The following is a 21,025-nucleotide window of genomic DNA, read 5'->3' on the forward strand; positions in this document are numbered from 1 at the left end:
GATTAAAGTTGGAGTTCAAGTGCTTGATATGAAGTTTGCAGAAGTACCAAATAACTGAAATGGTCAAAGTTTTAGGAAATGTGTTTCTCATCCCTGTATTCACGAATTCTGGGGCCTGTCATAAGAACAAGTATACTCTAGACTGGATGCAGCACCAAGTCCATATGCTCTCTACCACTGTTGGGAAAATGGGAGTGACTTCTGCCACTTTTCCATTAGTATGTTGCAACTGGAATCAATGACAGATGCAGGTTTCACACATGACAATGGACAAGCAGTAATCTCACCAACTTGTAAAAAATATCTCAGTCAGGAAAATAACACATAATCTCTAGAAACACTGCTAAATGATTTTAAAGCAATTACATACTGATATAAACCCTGAAATTAGTTAGAAACAATATTAAGCCTTAGAGGAACCTAATTTCAATTAGCCAGTATATATTTTTTAAATGTGGTTTGTGCCCCATCCATGATGAAGACAATTTTATTGGTTTTGATCAGCAATTTTTAAAATGAAACAATACAGATATCAGACTGCACTGCACCTAGCAAGAATAACTATTATTTTGTGTAACTTGTCTTAGTCATGTGTGTATACGTCATATATTCATGTGTATATGTGTCTATGTTTACATATATATATATATACATACACACACACACACATATACTGTCAAGATATAAAATTATTTTTTCCTTTCAGATAGAGGTTAAAAAATAATAAGCAGCAAAAAATCCACTGTAGTTAGGTGATAGTTTCCTGTGTTATGTAACTGTATGAATGAGGGAATGGGTTTTCAGACGTGGTCTCAGTGGCTGCTCCCACTGACAGAGGACCAGATAAATGAACGTGAGCAGATGAAGAAGATCACCAAATACTATCTTAAGTGTAAGTAACAGCTACCTTTAGAAATTAAGAATATAGGAACCCAAGCAGCTGCAAAATAATCTAGTTCAGGTGTCTAACAACATCTATTCCATGAAACCTAGAGTTTCCTTTAGGAATACCCCAGGGGCCAGGGCAGGGGACAATGCTGAAGTCAATCGTATACTGCATTACCACCTAATATTTCACTTACCAAACGAGGTGGGGGAGGTGTGATTCAGCTGCTAGAATTGTCACTGACATACCATTTTCTTTCCTTTTTTTTTTTTTTGTGGTACGAGGGCCTCTCACTGTTGTGGCCTCTCCCGTTGCAGAGCACAGGCTCCGGACGCGCAGGCTCAGCGGCCATGGCTCACGGGCCCAGCCGCTCCGTGGCATGTGGGATCTTCCCGGACTGGGGCATGAACCCGTGTCCCCTGCATCGACAGGCAGACTCTCAACCACTGCGCCACCAGGGAAGCCCCATTTTCTTTAAATAATGGCAAGTTTTAAACCAAAGACAGATATTCTATTTTTTTAAGTGATAATAACTTGAAAATTTTCAGTTTTAGCTAGTCTTTGCATTCTGAATCCATGTGATACTAGCATCAAAAAAAGACTGGGGCAATGACGAACAAGTCAAAGCTTTTATCACCCAGTTCTCTCTCGTACCTTCTTTCTAACGCTCCACTGTCTCTAAGTGGCAACAGAGTCAGTTCAGCTACTTACTGCCCATGTAGAAAACAGAGAACTACAGACAGACAATTGGGAACCAGGGTTAGGTAGTCATTTATCTTACTACGAAACTGAATTAAGTTCCCACTACTCCTGAATTCCAATATCAGGACTATCAGAACTCAGTTTTCCTTAAGATTCCTTGTTTTTCATCCTAATTGTTATGCAGGCTGGCCTAATGGGATATCAAATTAAGCCTGCACTAGGATGCCTAACATAAGCCTGTGACTGATAGAACCCATTTTTATTGATTAAAAACCTAACTTCTATATTAAAACCACTGCCAGTGTACTAGTTTTACTTTTCTGAAAAAGAAAATCATGGCACATTTTAAAAAAAAAACCTGTCGGATGGTGGAATTTAATTATAAAACAAAGGATTTCAAAAAAGGAACGTAAAAAATAACAGAAGTTTATTTAATAACTAAACAGATAGTCAAAGATTTTAGTTATAATAACTATGTAGTACCAAGCCAGACTAAAGGTACAGGTCTGTGATGCTTTGACTATGTGACTAAGGGTTTGAAGGCAGGTAGCTTACACTCCCATGAAAAGAAATATTTGTCCATACACAGAAGACATGGACTTTCAATGACTTTTCATGTCCTAACCAGTTTGATAGGTATCTTGTAAATAGCTATTTAAATCTCAATTCTTATTATTTACCTCCATCTGGAGGGCTGGTTACTTCTTTTAACAGCAGAGACATGCACATGATACTATGCTGGAAACCCCTGGAAATTTTTTACTACTTAAAAGCAGAAAAATTGCTATTTTTTGTGAAATTGTTAAATTGCTATTTTTTGTGCAACTGTTAACCTCGTTTAGCTTATTTATAAAAAACATTCTTTGGGGCTTCCCTGGTGGCGCAGTGGTTGAGAGTCCGCCTGCCGATGCAGGGGACACGGGTTCGTGCCCCGGTCTGGGAAGATCCCGCATGCCATGGAGCAGCTGGGCCCGTGAGCCATGGCCTCTGAGCCTGCGCGTCCAGAGCCTGTGCTCCGCAGCAGGAGAGGCCACAGCAGTGGGAGGCCTGCGTACCACTAAAAAAAAATAAAATAAAATAAATTCTTTGTTATGAGAAGTAGAAAGAAGAAAATGACTCTCCATCCACTTACCTTATACTTCAAACCACCCATGCATCTTTAAAAAATTTAATTATAGGTTTGTTCTTTAGATTCTTCTATCATTCAGCCATAGTCATGATTACAGGTGTAGGCTAAATTACGTTTAATTGTTTATACTTACCCAAATATCCCAGCACCTCATAATGGATTCTTTGTCATGTGATCATTTTACATAACCTGATCGCATATCATAACTGCTTACTTACATGTCTAAATAACAAGGATGTTAACTATCACTAACATGAGGGTTAAGCAACTTGTTTAGACCAAACCAAGCGATGGGAAAATATAATATGCACACCGGCTACTATGGAAAGTCCCTTGAAGGATCCTTTGCATTACAACTTTTAAATAATTAGAAATAGTGATGTGACATAAAGACCTGCCTTGAATTACATGAGATTTTAATACTTTTAAGCCAACTTAAGAGAAAATAAATCACAATCACTCACTGTTTCTGTATTCAGAATATAGTCAAATACCTCAAATTTGTTTCTCTATTCACTTCCACCCAAATTAGACCTTTATCAGATGTATATTTTTGATTCAAGTCCTCTAATGCAAATCTTTCCGTAACATGCTTTAAAAAATAATTAAGCCGACTTAACTTACCCTTTGCCTGAAGTCTGAATCAGCATTTGGATTTAGCCCTAAAAGAGCCTGTTCATCCATCCCTGCTGCTATACTTGGAGTTTTCTGATTACAATAGGCGTGCCCTCTGATCCCACAGAAGAATCCACAAACATCTGCACACACACACACACAAAGTTGAAAGAAAACAATACTTGATAAACAAAATAGGTGCTTATCCAGAATATCATAACAAGCGGTAACATTATGCAAAGAAGTTTAAGAGTTAAAAGAACTTCTTTTGAACCTATCCAAATTACAACTAAAGGAGCCTAAGTCTCAGAAGATTGGGTCTGCTAAATACTCCGCTAATGTGTAATTTCTAAAAATCTAAGGTATGCCATTAAGGTTCTCAAAGGTTTTTCTTCAAGATCATCAATAAAGTACAGAAAGTCATTCTTTTTCTTGAAATAGAAGTATCTAATTTATGTTATTACCATCTCCAGTAAAGTGCAATTGTGCAACTACATTAAGTTAAAAAAAAGACAAATCCAGATCATCTTATTACACTAATACTTGCTTACTGCCATTTATCAATATCACAATCCTTTAAAAAAAAATTAGAATGGCTGACTAAATACGGATCTCAGAGTGCCTTTCTGGAGAGTCTACCAAGTACTTCAGGAGAAGTCAAATGAAAAAGGAGCTAAAGAGTGAAAAACAAGTCATTTAGCTTTTGAAAAATGGGCTAGCTCTGCCTTTTACAGATCTCTGCTCTTGCCAGCCCAATTCCAGAAATGTATTTCAAAAACTGTTTTCTAACAGTAGCTATAAAAATTGACAACACTGATTTTTCTTATTTAAGAACTTCTTTTAGTCTCCGGAAAATACTGCATTTTTTCACAATATAGGGTCTAACATTCTCAAGTAAGAACATGACCAGCCCTAAAGGCAACTTGGTTTCTGATAAACTGTTTATTTATCTGCAGAAACAAAGAACAAACTCTACCTGAGGTAGGGAGACCAGATCTTACTACTCCTATTAAAAGGTTGTAAGGCTTTTTAAAAAAAAATTATCATAACCAATTAGACCATAACTGATCTAACCAAAGAGAAGATCAGAGCCTAAAGGGGTCAAGTACCTAAATGGGGGATGTGGTGTGGAAGGGGGTCACAGCCTTTCGGGAATGGTAAGACCAGGATCAGATCCAGGTTAGAAGACTCCTACTACAACATGCTTTTCTGTCTCCCTGGCTCTGCCTGAATCAAATGATAAATCAGGATATGTGCTGAGAGCCTTGGAGAAGAAAGCTTGACCCCTTCTCTTACTATTACCATCATACTTGCAGACTACAGAGGGGCAGTGTAACTCCCCACTGCCCTCAGGATTAAGATCCAAACACTTTTCAACGACTCCTCACCATTCTGTACCCTAACCCAGCAAGGCCAGTGGTATTCTGCCTTTCATCTTCTTCGGACACATTGCTCTTTCCTTGTTACTTAGTTAACCTCTGCTTGTTCTTCAGAATTCAGCCTAGAGGCCACCTCTTTCAAAAACGCTTCTTTGACCTCTATTGTTCAACTCTCCCAAACTGGATTAGATGCCCCACCTAAATGCTGATACATTGTCACTGTCTGCTTACTACTTTTCTCTCATTAACCTTAAAGGGAAGGAGGGACTGTCTGAGTATTTGTCATTGTGTCCCTAGGACATAATATAACATACATTTTGGATTTGGAAAGACCTGTATTGGTACTCTGATCTTGTCATTTTCAAACTAGGGCCACATAGACAACTACCAAACCTGAGAGAGAGAGCCCTTTCTATGAAATGGGAAAAAGAGCATCTGACTCATAAAGTTGCAAAGACTTCAATGAGATAAGGTATGTAAAAGCGTGCCTGGCACCTAGTGGGTCCTCAATAGCTTATCTATCATTCAGAGCTAGGCACACGGGGGAATGGGAACTACTTGGAGTAATCTAGATTTCTTTCTTTCTTTCTTTCTTTTTTTTTTTTTGCCGTACGCGGGCCTCTCACTGCTGTGGCCTCTCCCGCTGCGGAGCACAGGCTCCGGACGCACAGGCTCCGGACGCACAGGCTCAGCGGCCATGGCTCACGGACCCAGCCGCTCCGCGGCATGTGGGATCTTCCCGGACCGGGGCACGAACTTGTGTCTCCTGTATCGGCAGGCGGACCCCCAACCACTGCGCCATCAGGGAAGCCCTAGATTTCTTATACTAGTAAACTGGCATTTTGAACAGATGGAAAACCAAAAAGGTACTGTTGAAAATTTGACGACAATTCCCCTGAAAAATGCACACACAGAAAGGAAAGACAATCTGAATTTCTATGAATCCCAGATTAAGTCCTATAAAAGATTCCTTGAATTTGGCATGGCTTTAGGGAAAATTGCGTAAACTTGGTCACTCCGATTCTACCAAGGGAAACAGCAAGTGGTCCTAAGTAAAAACATCGGAAACAAAACAACTTAAGGAAACAAAACTTGTTACAGTTGTCAGCACAGAAAGAATCCCCCACGGAGAAGGCACTTGGATAATAATCAACATGCAATGGTAAATTACTTACATGTATGCAAAAAACGGAAAAGTTACAACCTCTGCAAAAAGGTGACAATTTTCCCAGTAAAAGGTTGCGCATAATGTTCTAACACCGCATAGCGGTGCAGGCTTAAACATTTGTTACAATGTGATAAACACTTCAATTACGCATCTAGCAAATGTTCCGGGGGAAGGCGAGCAACATACTCGAAATATCCAGCCCTAACTCTCCCATGTATAGCCATTAAATCAAGAATCAAAACAATCTGGAAAAATTCCTCTATACCTACTGAAGACTGATCAAAGACCAGGACTGAATCTTTCCAGCCTTTTAACACCACTCTGACAAGTCGCTTTAATAAAACGTAACTTCCCTCAGTAACAACTAGCACTTTCAAACAGTGCTAGTTGTTACAATTAGCACTTTCAAAAGGTACTCCTTTTTTCGGGTTACAGGGAAACATCACGCTTCTCTACTCCTGCAGAATTGTGAGGAAGGGAAAAGCAAAAATGGCGTGCCGTGCTGGCAAATTACTACACAGAAATAATACTTTTTTTTGTCCTGGGACGGGGGTCGGGGGTGGGGTGGGAGGAATCAAGTCTGAGGTGTCTGCAGTTGAAACTGGTGGGACACGCTACAAGTATTACAAACGGGATCGGCCACTTTTACTATATCGGGGGCCACAGGCAATGGGGGCCCTCCTCGACCGGCCTTGGCCCCTTCCTTCCCCCGGATCCCTCCCCTAAAGGGAGCCTCGTGGCAATTCGGGTGATGAAACACCCGGCAACGAGCGGCCACGCACTGGGGACGCGCTCAGTCTCGGCGGCCGCAGCTTGTACCCACCCCCACCCAGTCCGCCTAGCCTCTGGGAGCATCGCCATGCAGGGCCCGACCCGCACCACTCCCCGACATGGGGGATCCCCGGGCCAGTCCTCCCGGCCAACTTCCCCGCAGCCTCGCGTGGACCGAGTCGGGTCCGAGTCCCGCCCCGAGCCCCGAGTCACCTTCCCTATCACTCCATCCCGCCTCCCAGCCTGCACTCCCGAGGGCCGGTCAGCAGAGCGGAGCGGCGCCGCAAGCAGGGAGCAGGGAGAGCGGCACTCGCCCTTGTCACCGTCGTCCTCCGCCACGGCCGCAGCGCTAACCCCGGAGACAGAGCTGGCCGGGGCCGCGCGCCTCTCGCCGCTCCGCGTCCCCTGGCGCCTTCTATTGCGTGGCGCCGGGCAGGCAAGCTAGCAAGCTGGCAGGCGGGATCGGCGCCCCAGGAAGGGAAAGAGCGCGAGGGCCAGCTAACGCTGCCGCCGCCGTCGCCGCTGAGTCAGCGCGAAGCGCGCTCCCCGCGTCGGAGCCGCGCGGACCAAAGCCTGCAGCCTCACGGAGAGTGCGGACTACGGCCCGCGAACCTGGACCGAGAGCCTACAACTCCCAGCATGCAATGTGCAGGGCGACACTTCCGGGCAATGGGGCGCACGCGCTCGCCGGGCGCTCGCCAGGAGACGTGGTCGCCGGGGTCTCTGGTGCGTGCTGGGGTGGGGGTTCGTGGGAATCTCTCCCGGCTGTAGAGTCACTTGCTGTTTCTGCGCCAGGACAGAGACTCAGGGTTGGGTTTGCTTAGCACGTTCCATAAAGGCTTTAGTAGGTAGTCGGCAGGTTAGAGTATGGAGCCCCGGAGAGCCTCACCACGTGGTCCAAACCACGTGTGAGTCAGTTGTTTAATTATTCTCTTTTGTGGTCCCACGTGTTCCCCCGCGTGAGGATCCTCCGAGGAAAGCTGAAAATTAAAAATTTTCTTTTTAAACGTACCAGTATTTGTCATTCGTGAAAAGAAGGAGCGCTTTCTTAGGAAGTCCTATTCGTAGGTTCCTTCTATGATACTGTTACTTCGTTTATTCATTCACCGATTAGTTTGTTAATACTGAGTAGAGGTAGTGTGGGCACAAGCTGCGTAGATTTGGATCACAGCTCGCCCTACTTCCGTCACCAACCACCCCGCTCACTAGTTGTTAACCTCAGTTTCAGGCGCGTTACATAATCTATCTGTACTTAAGTTTACTCATCAGTGAAACGGTGGATGATAATCATATTGACCTCAAAGTGTTGTTGGCAGGATTAAATTAATACATGTGTTTGGCATACAATAAGTGCTCGTTATTTAGGTTTCATTGTTGATTGTTAAGTATGTACTGAATACAGACTAGGTTGCCCTCACTGGAACTACAGTGAAAAACAAAACTTGGGGGAGGGGAATGGAAGGAAAAGTAGAATAAAATTAATGTAACCATTTAACAGCTACATTTATTTAGTGACCGGCCATGTGCGAGACACTGCACCAGGCATTTCATATATAAAGAATCTCGAATCACTTTTGCATCACGCTTGTAATTTACTCGTTTAAAATGTCAGGCTAGGATTCCTGTGCTATTACAGTGTATCCCTAGCGTCTAATACCATGCCAGCCTGTAGTTACAATTCAATAAGTGAACAATATGGAGGCCTAATGCTAATCGTGGTCTAAGTGGCTCCAAAGTCTGTCATATGTTCAGTGTATTCCACTGTATCATCCTAAAGACCCTCAAAATACAGTCTATTGTATTGTTACCATCTATATTTGCCTTTTTCATTTGTAAATTTATTTTGTGGATACTTCATATGGGGAAGTTTATCTACAGCTTATCTAGTATCTATAGCTTATCTACAGTTTATCTAATAACACTGGCCCTTTATGGTAGTTCAAATGCCTAGGATTGTAAAAAACCTCTGAATTTTGTAAATTCATGTTATTTCGTAACAAATAAGGAAACTACTTGGAATCTACCTGAAGAGGATCTGAGAGGGATATTAAATTTGACCATTCCGTATTCTGGTTCCCCCATCCATAAAGGGATGGACAGTTTCCCATCTCAGACTAACATAAAATGCCAGTTATCAAAATGTTGACAAAGAGCTGTGATTATTTTAACTTAAAGCATGTGTGCTTGCATATGGCAATGCTTGTATGTACTAATTGGCAACATTTTGGAGCATTTATTATGTGCCAGAAACAGTCCTGAATGTTCAGATGTTAATCCACACAACAAGGTACTATCATTACGCCCATTTTATAGATGAGGAAACAGCAGTGCATAAAAGTTAAGTAGCAGAACTGGGATTCAAACGCGCATAGTCCGGCCCTAGAGTCTGTGCTTCTAACCCCTGTCTCTCAAATGAAGGTCCACTAAACGGTGATGACACTGTAGAACTATTGTGCTAAGTCAATTTTTCTTCCTATAAATATGGTGAGGCACCTCTCTTATAAAAATAAAACATTGTTCCTGTCCCATATTTCCCTTTTTTTTCAATTGCCAGAGTACTTGAAAGAATTAGGGTAGATAACATTTATATATTTCATTATGGTTTACAATATGTCTCCATATAACTTTTCTAATTTGTTCCTCTTAACCTTGTAGGGATGGAGCAGATATCATGATCATGATCATCATTTTTAATTTACAGAAAAGGAAACAGGGGCTTCCTTGGTGGCGCAGTGGTTAAGAATCCGCCTGCCAGTGCAGGGGACATGGGTTCGAGCCCTGGTCTCGGAAAATCCCACATGCCGCGGAGCAACTAAGCCCGTGCGCCACAACTACTGAGCCTGTGCTCTAGAGCCAATGAGCCACAACTACTGAGCTCACGCGCCACAACTACTGAAGCCCGTGCACCTAGAGCCTGTGCTCTGCAACAAGAAAAGCCACCGGAATGAGAAGCCCGCGCACCAAAACAGAGTAGCCCCCACTCGCCGCAACTAGAGAAAGCCCATGCGCAGCAACGAAGACCCAATGCAGCCAAAAATAAATAAATAAATAAATAAATAAATAAAAAACAGGTGGATCTATTTTAAGTAACTTATCCACATAGCTAGTAAATGGTGGGCTAGAACCCTAGATTCTTGATTCTAGATTTCCTGTCTTCAGGACACCATATATGTTGCCTACACTTAATCTTCCAGTCTCTCACTTATTGTAATCTGTTTTCTGTTCCCAAATCACTCTACTAAAACTCTTACAAATGATCCAACCCTGTGACCATTTTTATTAATTTATTTCAACTTTTCTGTTGACTATCTCCTTCCTCCTTGAAATTCCTCTCTTGACTCTGACCCTGTGTTATCCTCAAAATCCTTTTATTTTTTTTGATGACTACTCTGTCTTCACTGCACTCCTACTTTTGTTCTCTTTACCATGTCTTCCCCAAAGTTGCCTTCTTAGCCACCTGGCTTTCTGTTTTCTGCACTTGCTCTCAGTAATTATTTCCATGGCTTCAACACTCATTTCTATGAAGATAATCTCCCATTCTCTACTTCTGGTTCTAAGATTCTCTACTCCTAACGTGTTACAAGACACCTACACATCTCACCAGTATGTCAACTCTTAACATGTCCAGAACCAAAGTCGTGATCTTACCCACAAAATACATCTCCCTCCTGATGTGGCTATTTCTACCAATGCATTCAACTCCTCAACATAACTCAGTGCTCTTAGGGTCAGTTTGTTGCTTTCATGTTCAGTGATCCAGTTCAATTTCAGCATAGTGCTGTCACATCTATCTTTTCTGTTCCTTTCCTTATTTCCTCTACCTTACATTAGGCTTTCAAAGCTTCTCTCATGGACTTACTGAAGGAAACTTATCCATTTCTTGAAAGTTATCTTTAGGTTGTGAGACTGCAGGTGATTTTTGTTATCTTCCTTGTACCTTTTTGGATTTAAAAAAAATTCACAGTGAACATGTAGTCCATTCATTAAAAAAAATTTTTTTAAACTGACTATAATAAAAGGAAAAAAAGAAAGTTTCATTCACTCTTTGAGAATTTATTGAATGCTACCTCCCTCAAGAAGTGTTTCCACATTTCCATAACCAGGCTTATTTGATCATTTCTTTGATGTTGTGCTTTTTTTCTCATACCTCTCATGTCATTAATATATTTTAATATGTCTTTGTTTTGTATTAAATTTGTGTGGTTGTCTTACCTATTAATCAATTCTTGAAGACTGAAAATAAGTTTTATCCTGATTCTGTTTATGGGTAATAATTTCTCTGTAAATATCTGTGAAATGTATTGAATTGAACCCAAATAATATAATATGAGCTGATAACCACTGAGTTCTGTGTCAGATTCTCTTATTTGTCTCAAAGCTTATTAAGCCTAGTGTCATTGTCACCAAAAGCTCATTCATGATGGGTTTCCTGGCCGAGAAAGAAGTCGGAAAATAGGTCAGGTGAGCTGTCTTTATTGGGTTCTAGTCCAATCATTGGTTTCTTTTAGAGTAAGTGGGTGTGAAGCAGGAAGCCTGAGGCAGAACAGAGCACTGGGGCATTATTTAGTAAAAGAAAAAGTTGTTTGTTTTAATCCAAGGCATTTGCATGTTTCCTTAGACTTTATCATAATGATACCTCCTCTTCTCTATATGTCAGTTGACTGCTAATGTTGTAGATATTTAAATGGTCAGTATCCATTAATACTAAGTAGAAATACCAAGGGATTCCTAATTCAGACACCTTTAAAAGTGCAGGTTCTATTTACCTACTACAGGCTTCAAGTATCTCTCTATACATACTGTCTTTAGTTTCACGCTGGGAGATGGGAACACTTGGGATCCCTAGACCCACTGAAGGGTACTTCTAGTTTGAAATCCTTACAGGATTCTTACGACCTATGGCCCACTGCTCATTTCTCCACCAAAAATGCAACTAAAAAAAAAAAAAGGTAAAAATGCCATTCTTTTGTTTGTATATTTGTGCATGTAGATTAGATGTTGTCTTGAGCCTTAATCTAAAGTTTAAAAAGTTAGGCTAGCACCCAACAAGGAAGAGTTTAATATTACTACTTTGTATATGGGGAACTAAATGACCATATATGTACCAGGAAATCACATACTTGTTCAATTTATTTTTAAAACACTTACACATTGTCGCTCTGTTCTAGGTACCTGTTCTAAGTACTTAGAAACATTGCTAATCCTCATAATAACTCTATGGGGTTGGTACTATTACCCCATTCCACAGATCAGGAAACTGGGGCACTGAGCAATTAAGGTAAGTTGTCCAGGAACTCCCTGGCAGTCCAGTGGTTAAGACTTCATACTCTCCCTGCCGAGGGCCCAGGTTTGATCACTGGTTGGGGAACTAGGATCCCGCATGCCGTGCAGTGTGGCCAAATAAATAAAGTTGTACAATGTAATTTTTTAAACTACTGAGTGGGACCTGGAATTTGAACCACGTCATCTGGCTCAACACTACTGTCCTCTCATCCTTAGACCTAAGGCTATTCTGTTCTTCTGGTTAAGGAGAGTGCCTTTGGGTATTAGTTCCAGGTAAGTAATGTTCCATTCCTTTGGATAGTTTTATCAAGAAACATCCCTTAAGTGCTTGATTGCATAGGATCTGTACCAAATGCTTCCTGAGTTTGGATGGATTTAGAAGATAAGGAATAAATGCTTATGTAGGGTGTATTTATGTTAACTATCCTCATAAAGCTTACCAAAAGATAAGGGAATATGGATACTTTGCATGTCTGTAGTGCTTTCAGAACTCATAAGTCATTGCCTTTGCTCCTCACATCAGCTCTTTGGTTAGTAGGGCATAAATTAGTACTAGTTTCATTTTACGAATGGTCAAATGAGGCTCAAAAAGGTGAAGTGACTTTCCAAAAATCTCAGATACTGAGCAACAGGATTAGTGCTCTAATCCAGTTCTCCTGACTCCAAATCCAGGGATCTTTCTCCTATATGAAACCCCTTTCCTGTGATCCGAACTTTGCTGTTACACTGGCAACAGTATAGAAAAACAAGTGACTGGAAACCAAGATACTGCCTTCTCTGTGTGCCACAAAGTTAAAAATTTAACTGAGCTCACCTTAACCACCAGACCCTTTGTTAAATTCCCTTCTTCATGTGCAACATTTGTTAAGCCTAGTACCCTTATCACCAAAAGCTCATTTATGGTGGGATTCCTGACAGAGCAGATATGCTGTCTTTTCCGGTCCTGATCCAGTAATTCTGTTTCTTAGTCCCAGGAAGTGGGTATGGAACAGGGAGCCCAAGAGACACGAAATAGCAGTCTGGACTGATGCCTTTCCCCACTTTCCTCACATTCCACCTCTGCAGTAGCCATTTACTTTTCTTTTTTTTTTTTTTAACATCTTTATTGGGGTAAAATTGCTTTACAAATGGTGTGTTAGTTTCTGCTTTATAACAAATTGAATCAGTTATACATATACATATGTTCCCATATCTCTTCCCTCTTGCGTCTCCCTCCCTCCCACCCTCCCTATCCCACCCCTCCAGGCGGTCACAAAGCACTAAGCGATATCCCTGTGCCACGAGGCTGCTTCCCACTAGCTATCTACCTTACGTTTGTTAGTGTATATATGTCCATGCCTCTCTCTTGCCCTGTCACAGTTCACGCTTCCCCCTCCCCATATCCTCAAGTCTGTTCTCCAGTAGGTCTGCGTCTTTATTCCTGTCTTACCCCTAGGTTCTTTTCAACCACTCTTGTGAGGTGTGGCTATTTGGCAAAGCTGAAGGGCCTTTGCCTTCTGTTGGTTTGAGGCAACAAATTCTAGAATGGGTTACATAGCGAATAGTCTTTATTTCAGAGGAAATAGCCATGCCTCTGGGGCTCCAGGTATGAAGTTATGAAGAGTCAGATGTATGATCAGATTCCAAGAAAACTTGAAATGCTAGGTCATTTAAAATTTTGTCAGCAGGTGGCTCTTCTCTCCTTATTCACCAAATACATTCTCGCCAAAAAAAGAAATATTGTTTCTACTTCTTTGCTGCTATCGAGTTCCTCAGACTTCTTTAGTCACATCCAAACATTTCTTCTCAGTTCCCTTTTGCAGCGATTTAGTCTACAATAAGTTTATGCATTTTAATTTATTTATACTCTCCACAAAGGATTTGAAATTGCTTACAACATACAGTATGCCATAGTAAAATATGAGGAAAAGGAGAATATAAAATGCAATAAAGAATATGTAATTCGATTCTGGGTTGCAGGTAGCTGGAGCAAATCAAACAAAATATAAATATATGGTTTGCATTACCATATGCAAACCATATGGTAATATGGTTTATGGTAATATATGGTATATGGTAATATGGTGAGTGAGCAGGAAGGGAGAATGACTTTTCTAGGATTTGAAATTAAAATGAAAGTTCTCACCTAGAGTTATTGGAGGCAAGTTTCTGTTGCTGTGTCCTTCTCATCTCTCTAACCTAATTTATAATAAGTTATTCATGGTCTGTAAAAACTAAGCAGTACTTTTACTACCCTGCAGTCTCAAGGCTGCACGATCAGCATTTCTCAACCTCTAAGCTTCAATTTGTTCAAGATGCAGGCTTCACCCATTCATTCATCCTACACAGATTGAGTTCCGACTGCCTACAGGGCATTGTCCTGGGCACTGGGAACAGAAACATATCCATTAGGTAGGCTTGGGTGTGCTCAAAACAATTTATAAGATTTTCTTCTGTCTGATTTTATGTCGTTGGAGAAAGAAAAGCTACGTTTCTACTCATAAAAATTAGAGAGCTATGCCATGCAGTGTTATAATCGAATGATAAACCTGTGTGATTGATCTTAATAGGGCTCTAGGATTGTTCTGTTTAAAAATAAATATATTTTAAAATATTTAATAAATAAATCGGTAAATTACATGTCATTCAAGTTTCTAATAGAAAACCTGACTAAAACCGAGGCTTCCACACGGTTTGTAAGAAATGGCTTGGTCTGCAACAGCTGGAGTAGGCGAGGGTAGGGGGCCGGGGTGAGAGGAGGGCCCAGGATGCTTGCCAGCAAGGAACCTGGGGGACCGGCGTCGCGGCCCGCCCACTGTTGTCTGGGGTTGAGACCAGGATTGGGGGGGAGCGGGGGCGGGGCCGGGAGGGGGGTTGGTGATGCTCCAAGGAGACGGACCCAGGATTTGGTCTCCGAATCCCGGGGCCCGGCACCCAGCGCCCGGGGGTGGCGACGGCTTCGTGGCGCGCGTGGGTTCTAGCGCGGGTGGCGCGGAGGCGGGGCTGCGCGGAGGCGTCCACCACTCTCAGCCCTCGGCCCTGCAGCGGGCGCCCCGCATGGCCAGCCCCGCGCGGGCCGGTTTCCCCGCGCGTAAGAACAGCCGCCTGGACGCGTTCCTGCGGAGGCATCTGCCGGCCCGAGGTCTACGACGCCATCCGCGCCTACGAGCAGTGCATCGTGGTGTCCGACACGGGGAAACACACCTTAAAGTACGTGCTGCTCAGTGACCGGCTCATCTACCTGACCGAGAACCCGCTCCAGTCCATCCGGCGAGTCGTGGCGCTCCGGAACATCGCGGCCATTGACCTGGTGAGGCGCGCGGGCGGGCTCGCGAGAATCCCCCTTCTTGGGGGGGTTCTGTATGCACTCTGAATAAAGATGCTTTTACCGTTCTCATCTTGTGTACCGGTCATCCCCTGTCCCCTCAAATACAGATTTGGAGAACATAGCCCCCTATCAGAAGTACGCTTTGAGGTCATTCCTAAGTTCATTAAGCATCTAGCCTTGCCAAGCACTGTCTAGACAGTGAGGATGCAAAAGTGAAATAGGGCGCCATCCCAGAAGCTGCTATGGGAGAGACAGAAAGCCAACACCAGGACAAATAAATGCCATGTGATAAATGCTATTATGCCTTGTTTATTTTTTTATTTTTAGGGCTTAGAGCGTGTTAGGTGCTCAATATGAGTTAAGTGAATAAATGAATTAATGAATGAATGCATGCATGCATTAATGAGATGCGCATGGGATGCCTGGCAATCTCAGGCGGATCATTCATCCAAACTGGGCTCAGGCCATGCTGGGAAAACTTCCTGGAAGGAGTGTCATAAGAGCAGAGCCTTGAAGGAGATACAATCTGTCCCAGTTTTTAGTGTGCTGCTACTGTATCCCTTTCGTCCAGGAATAGATTTACCTTATAAATCAGCAACAGCTTGAAGCAGTCTCTCTCCAATTACTGTTTTTCCCCCTTGGCTCCCTTTGTCTGAGCTGCTCTTCAGGTGTGTTCTTCCTTTTTCCATTGGGGACAGGTGTCTAGCCTCGTTTTTCTTTCCTTTGCCCTAGTCTCTGTGTCCCTCAAGGGAGAGGTTGGCGAGACTCTTGATAGAGCTGTTTTTTTATTTTTATTTATTTATTTATTTATTTATTTTATTTTTGCGGTACGCGGACCTCTCACTGCTGTGGCCTCTCCCGTTGCGGAGCACAGGCTCCGGACGCGCAGGCTCAGCGGCCATGGCTCACGGGCCCAGCCGCTCTGTGGCACGTGGGATCTTCCCGGACCGGGGCATGAACCCGTGTCCCCTGCATCAGCAGGCGGACTCTCAACCACTGCGCCACCAGGGAAGCCCTGATAGAGCTGTTTTGCCAAGAAAATCATAGCTTGTTTGGAACATGTCTGTAAGAAAATAATAAAATTAAATGAAAAAAGTAGGGCTTCCCTGGTGGCACAGTAGTTAAGAATCCGCCTGCTAATGCAGGGGACATGGGTTTGAGCCCTGGTCCGGGAAGATCCCACATGCCGCGGAGCAGCTAAGCCCATGCCCCACAACTACGGAGCCTGCGCTCTAGAACCTGCGAGCCACAACTACTGAAACTCGCGTGCCTAGAGCCCGTGCTCCGCAACAAGCCACTGCAATGAGAAGCCCGTGCACTGCACCGTGGCTAGAGAAAGCCTGCACGCAGCAATGAAGACCCAATGTAGAGGAAAATAAAAGAATGAATAAAATAAATAAATTAAAAATAAATAAATAAATGAAAAAAGTAAATGCTTTCTTTTTCTACTTAAAATACTGCCGTGGGCTGATATCACTATGCTAATTTCTTTGCTTTATTTGAGCCAAAGCTGGAAGTAAAACTGCCTTTTCCTCACTGCTACTGTTTGCATTCTCTTGAACTAAAATTAAAAAAAAATTAAATTTCTGACCAAATGTTTTAGAAAACATTAAACACTCAACTTCTTCTAGTGTCTGCAGTGTAAACATGTATTCTTTTAATAGAAAATAGTGATTTTAGGATATTGTTACTCTCCCCAAAAAGAGACAGTATACATATTTCAGTAGTTGTTATATGTATTTCTTTCTAAGCTGTCAGAATCTGAAAAGTACAGTAAAGCTCCCTAGGCCTCCCAAGCCAAGAATATTACAAAAAGGCATACCAATTTATTTATTTATATGAAATACTACATATTTCAGTAGTTGTTATATATATTTCTTTCTAAGCTGTCAGAATCTGCAAAGTACAGTAAAGCTCCCTAGGCCTCCCAAGCCAAGAATATTACAAAAAGACATACCAATTTATTTAGTTTACAAGGTAAACTCTGTACTCGATTTACAGAGTTTACCTTTCAGGCATATAGAAGAATGTGTAATGTCTATAAAGGTGCCAAACAAATCTAAGATTTCAGCATTGTTGATAGATTTAAAGTCCATCTTACACAATATAGTTTAACTTTGTTTAAAGTTGTGGTAGGCAGAATAATGGCTCCCAAAAGATATCTCCAGAACCTGTTTTACGTTACATGGCAAAGGGGAATTACAGTTGCAGATAGAATTAAGGTTGCTAGCTAATCAGCTGACCTTAAAATAGGGAGATTATCTTGGATTATCTGCATAGGGCGAATGTAATCACAAAATCCTTAAAAGTGGAAAAGGGAGGCAGAAGAAGAGTCAGCAGCAGAGTGATGCAGCGTAAGAAAGACTACTGGTTTTGAAGTTGGAAGGGGGCCACGAACCAAGGAATGTGCGCAGCCTCTAAAAGCTGGAAAAGGCACAGAAACAGGTTTTTCCCTAGAGCCTCCAGAAAGAATGCAGTCTTGCTGATACCTTGGTTTTAGACCAGTGAAACCCATATCAGATTTCTGACCCCAGAACTGTAAGAAAATAAGTTTGCGTTGTTTAATACCACAAGTTTATGGTAATGTGTAACAACAGCAATAGGAATTCAATAAAGAAGTGTTTTCTCTTACGTGGTTTTAAAATGGGTAATTGTTAAAATGTATTGTTTCAGTGAGAAATAAGTATAATCATGCCAAGCACAAATGTCTTAATTTCTTTTTCTGGGTTTTTATTATAGTTATTGTTACATTTCAGTGGCTTGTGCTAAGCTCCATAGGGTGTGTGAAAAATGGGTGTCCCCAGATTGCTTTATCTAGTGTCAATTAATAACGAATTAATAACACTATGTCTGTCCTTGGTACCACATAGAGAATTTTGCTGATTTCTATGTTATGTCATATATAGTTGTCCTGCTATCTATTACATTGGAGTATATCATCTCAGTGCCGGGCAGCTTTGTTTTTTAGAACTGGTTCCTCCTTTCTTGAAAGATAAACTGTTTAATCTCCTTTTCTACTAGGGTGCTGTCCTCTTTCTAAGGCTACCTCTTTAGACATACTTTTCCGTTCTCAAAGGTCTTCTCATTTTACTGTGCAAGTTTGTCTCTTGTTATTTAACTTTCAGTTGGCTCAGGTTCCCACTTGGCCTTTGTTTTTACTGTCCTGTCAATAAAGCCCCTAAGCAAACCAGTCCTTTATGCCTCTGGGCCTCTACCCTTCTTGTTCCACATTTGGCCAGATTTCTCCACATAGTTCATGTCTCATATTCCAGTTACACTTAGGATAAAATTTGCAAATATACAGATAAAATTCTGTTCTCTCCCCTAAGGAAAAAAATTGAAAGAACAGCAACAAAACGTTAGACCCAGAGTATAGATGTGAGATTTCTGTTCTAGCAAAGACAAGTTCCACGTGCACTTGGAGGTCTCAGTAGGTGATTTTTGTTTTTTCAAAACAAATTAATGTCAGTTTTATTTAAATAATTTTTTTTTTTTTTTTTTTTTTTTTGCGGTACACGGGCCTCTCACTGTTGTGGCCTCTCCCGTTGCGGAGCACAGGCTCTGGACGCGCAGGCTCAGCGGCCATGACTCACGGGCCCAGCCGCTCCGCGGCATGTGGGATCTTCCCGGACCGGGGCATGAACCCGTGTCCCCTGCATCGGCAGGCGGACTCTCAACCACTGCGCCACCAGGGAAGCCCTAAATAATTTTATGTAAGTTTTTTAATCATTTATATTTAAAAATTATTTTAAAAGTTGATATATAATTGACTTATAACACTATGTTAGTTTCTGGCGTACAACATAGTGGTTTGATATTTCTATACATTACAAAATGATCACCACTCAGTAGGTGTTTGTTATGGTTCATATCCTAAAAGAAAGGGTTTCCAAGGTTGTTTGGGCAGAGCTTTTGTGAAAGGCAGATGTTTCCTTTCAAAGTTCCTTTTGAAAGCTCTAGAGTTCTGCTCTTGTCCTGTACATCACAATACTATTCTTTAAGCCCTTCTAAGATTAGACACATTTTTCAAGTGTGAGAACCAACTCTCCTGAACAGTGATTTCCTATGGATTCACTCTCCTTCAATGCCATCCCATCACCTACAAAGAAAAAAAACCTGTCAACTTCAGCAGCCCTTGTTTCTACTTCTTGCCTTTCTTTGTCCTTGTCCTTTCACCACTTTCCTCAGTGAATATCTCCTCTCCAGCCATCCTGGGGTCCATGTGGCTTCTTGAACAGGCAGCAAATGCACCTTTATAGCCGGGCCTGTTTGCTTGCAGCGTTTGCTTCCTCCTCCTTCAAGGATGTTCAGAAGGTCGTATCTATAATCTTCCTCCTTTTAAAAATGTAAAAAATATTCTCGGCTCGACAGGTCACAGGCTGTGCCGAAGGGGCCACTATAGTTTGCTAACGGATTCCTGCTTTCCCCTTCCCGTATTCAAATCCTACACAGTTTCCAGGCTAAGCCCAAGTTGTTCTTTCTCCAAATCACTTTTCCTTGACTGAGCCCATGAGAGCAGGTCTTTTGGTCTGTTTTGCTCATTGCTCTATCTGGTTCCTAGAACATTGCCTGATACAGGTGAGATGGCCAATAAATATTTGTTAAATATTCAACATAATCTGTCTCTTTGTTTCTCAGTTTATTATCTGCAATATACATCGGGGCATTTAGTAATACATTTTTATTCAGCTTTTGCTTTCTACCTGTGTGGACTTGGTCAAGTATATTCATCCTCTACTTTGTGCCTCCATTTCTTCATCTGTGAAATGGAGATAACAGCACCTTCCTTATAGAGCTGTTGGGAGGATTAACTTCATTAATAGATGAAACACACTTAAAATAGTACTTGGCACATGGGAAGAGCTACATACATGTTTCATTATTATCAATAACCTTTATTCACATATATTAAGTCAACTAAGTTTCCTGAATCTGTAAGATTGATATGATCTCTTTAGGAGATTTAGTAAATTTGGGGAAAAAATAACTGGTTTTTGAGCATTGATTATGTATTAGGTGTTTTATTTATTTATTTAGGCTGCGCCAGGTCTTATTTGCGGCATGAGGACTCTTAGTTGCAGCATACATGCGGGATCTAGTTGCCCCACCAGGGATTGAACCCAGGCCCCCTGCATTGGCAGCGTGGAGTCTTACCCACTGGACCACGAGGGAAGTCCCTATATATTAGCTGTTTTTAAATCTCATTTATTCTTTTTGAAAATTTGTGCACTGGGTTTGTCAAGTTTAATATGTTCAAAAACAGAATTCCTCATCTCCACCCCCAAACGTGTTCCTCTCTCAGCTTTTCCTATTTTAGGAAGTAACATCATCTTCCATTATCTTTAATTCTATCTTTCCTTCAACTCTCCTCATCCTACACATCAGTATGTCATCTTGACTTGTGTAGAAGAGGAAAACGTTTTTCTAGGTCTGAAAATTTTATATGACATGGGAGCCTTTACAAGGAAATGAAATCTCAAAGAAGAAACAGTTAAATCTATGTGTGTTTAGTACTAGGTTTAATGAAGAATGGAGAGTCATAGAAAAATGTGATAGTTCAAAAAAGTTCAAAAAAGCTAAGGGTAATAGACTGGGGAAATTTTAGAAAGGCCTGCTTGTTTGGATTTGTCTTAACATCCCTGTCTTGGAGATAAGGATGTTCCTTTCCTCTGGGTATAGGGAGGGCACCTCTCTCACGAGGGCCTTAAGACCTGATTCAGGGGAGGAGGGCTGGGGAAGGTCAGAAGGACTTTCCTGCATCTGTGTTTTCTTGAATTCCTTCAGC

At 41.8% G+C, this 21,025-nt stretch overlaps 1 protein-coding gene across 13 annotated transcripts in view; it reads right to left on the reverse strand.

Annotated features, from left to right (window-relative positions):
• XPOT (exportin for tRNA) overlaps window positions 1-21,025 on the reverse strand; it is a 134,611-nt gene that overhangs the window by 31,384 nt on the left and 82,202 nt on the right. For 3 of the 13 annotated variants that reach the window (XM_032644707.1, XM_032644711.1, XM_032644701.1), the window contains one exon: window positions 3,342-3,475. The exons of 1 other annotated variant lie outside the window; for it this stretch is intronic. In XM_032644707.1, the coding sequence (XP_032500598.1) occupies window positions 3,342-3,401 (60 nt within the window). In that variant the 5' untranslated portion in view covers window positions 3,402-3,475. Of the gene's footprint in view, window positions 1-3,341; window positions 4,101-6,863; window positions 7,294-21,025 lie in introns of those variants that run through there. 9 more of the 13 variants (XM_032644705.1, XM_032644702.1, XM_032644703.1 and 6 more) reach the window with 9 other exon arrangements.

This window comes from Phocoena sinus, chromosome 10 (assembly GCF_008692025.1).
Source record: "Phocoena sinus isolate mPhoSin1 chromosome 10, mPhoSin1.pri, whole genome shotgun sequence".
In the NCBI taxonomy this organism is placed as follows: domain Eukaryota; kingdom Metazoa; phylum Chordata; class Mammalia; order Artiodactyla; family Phocoenidae; genus Phocoena; species Phocoena sinus.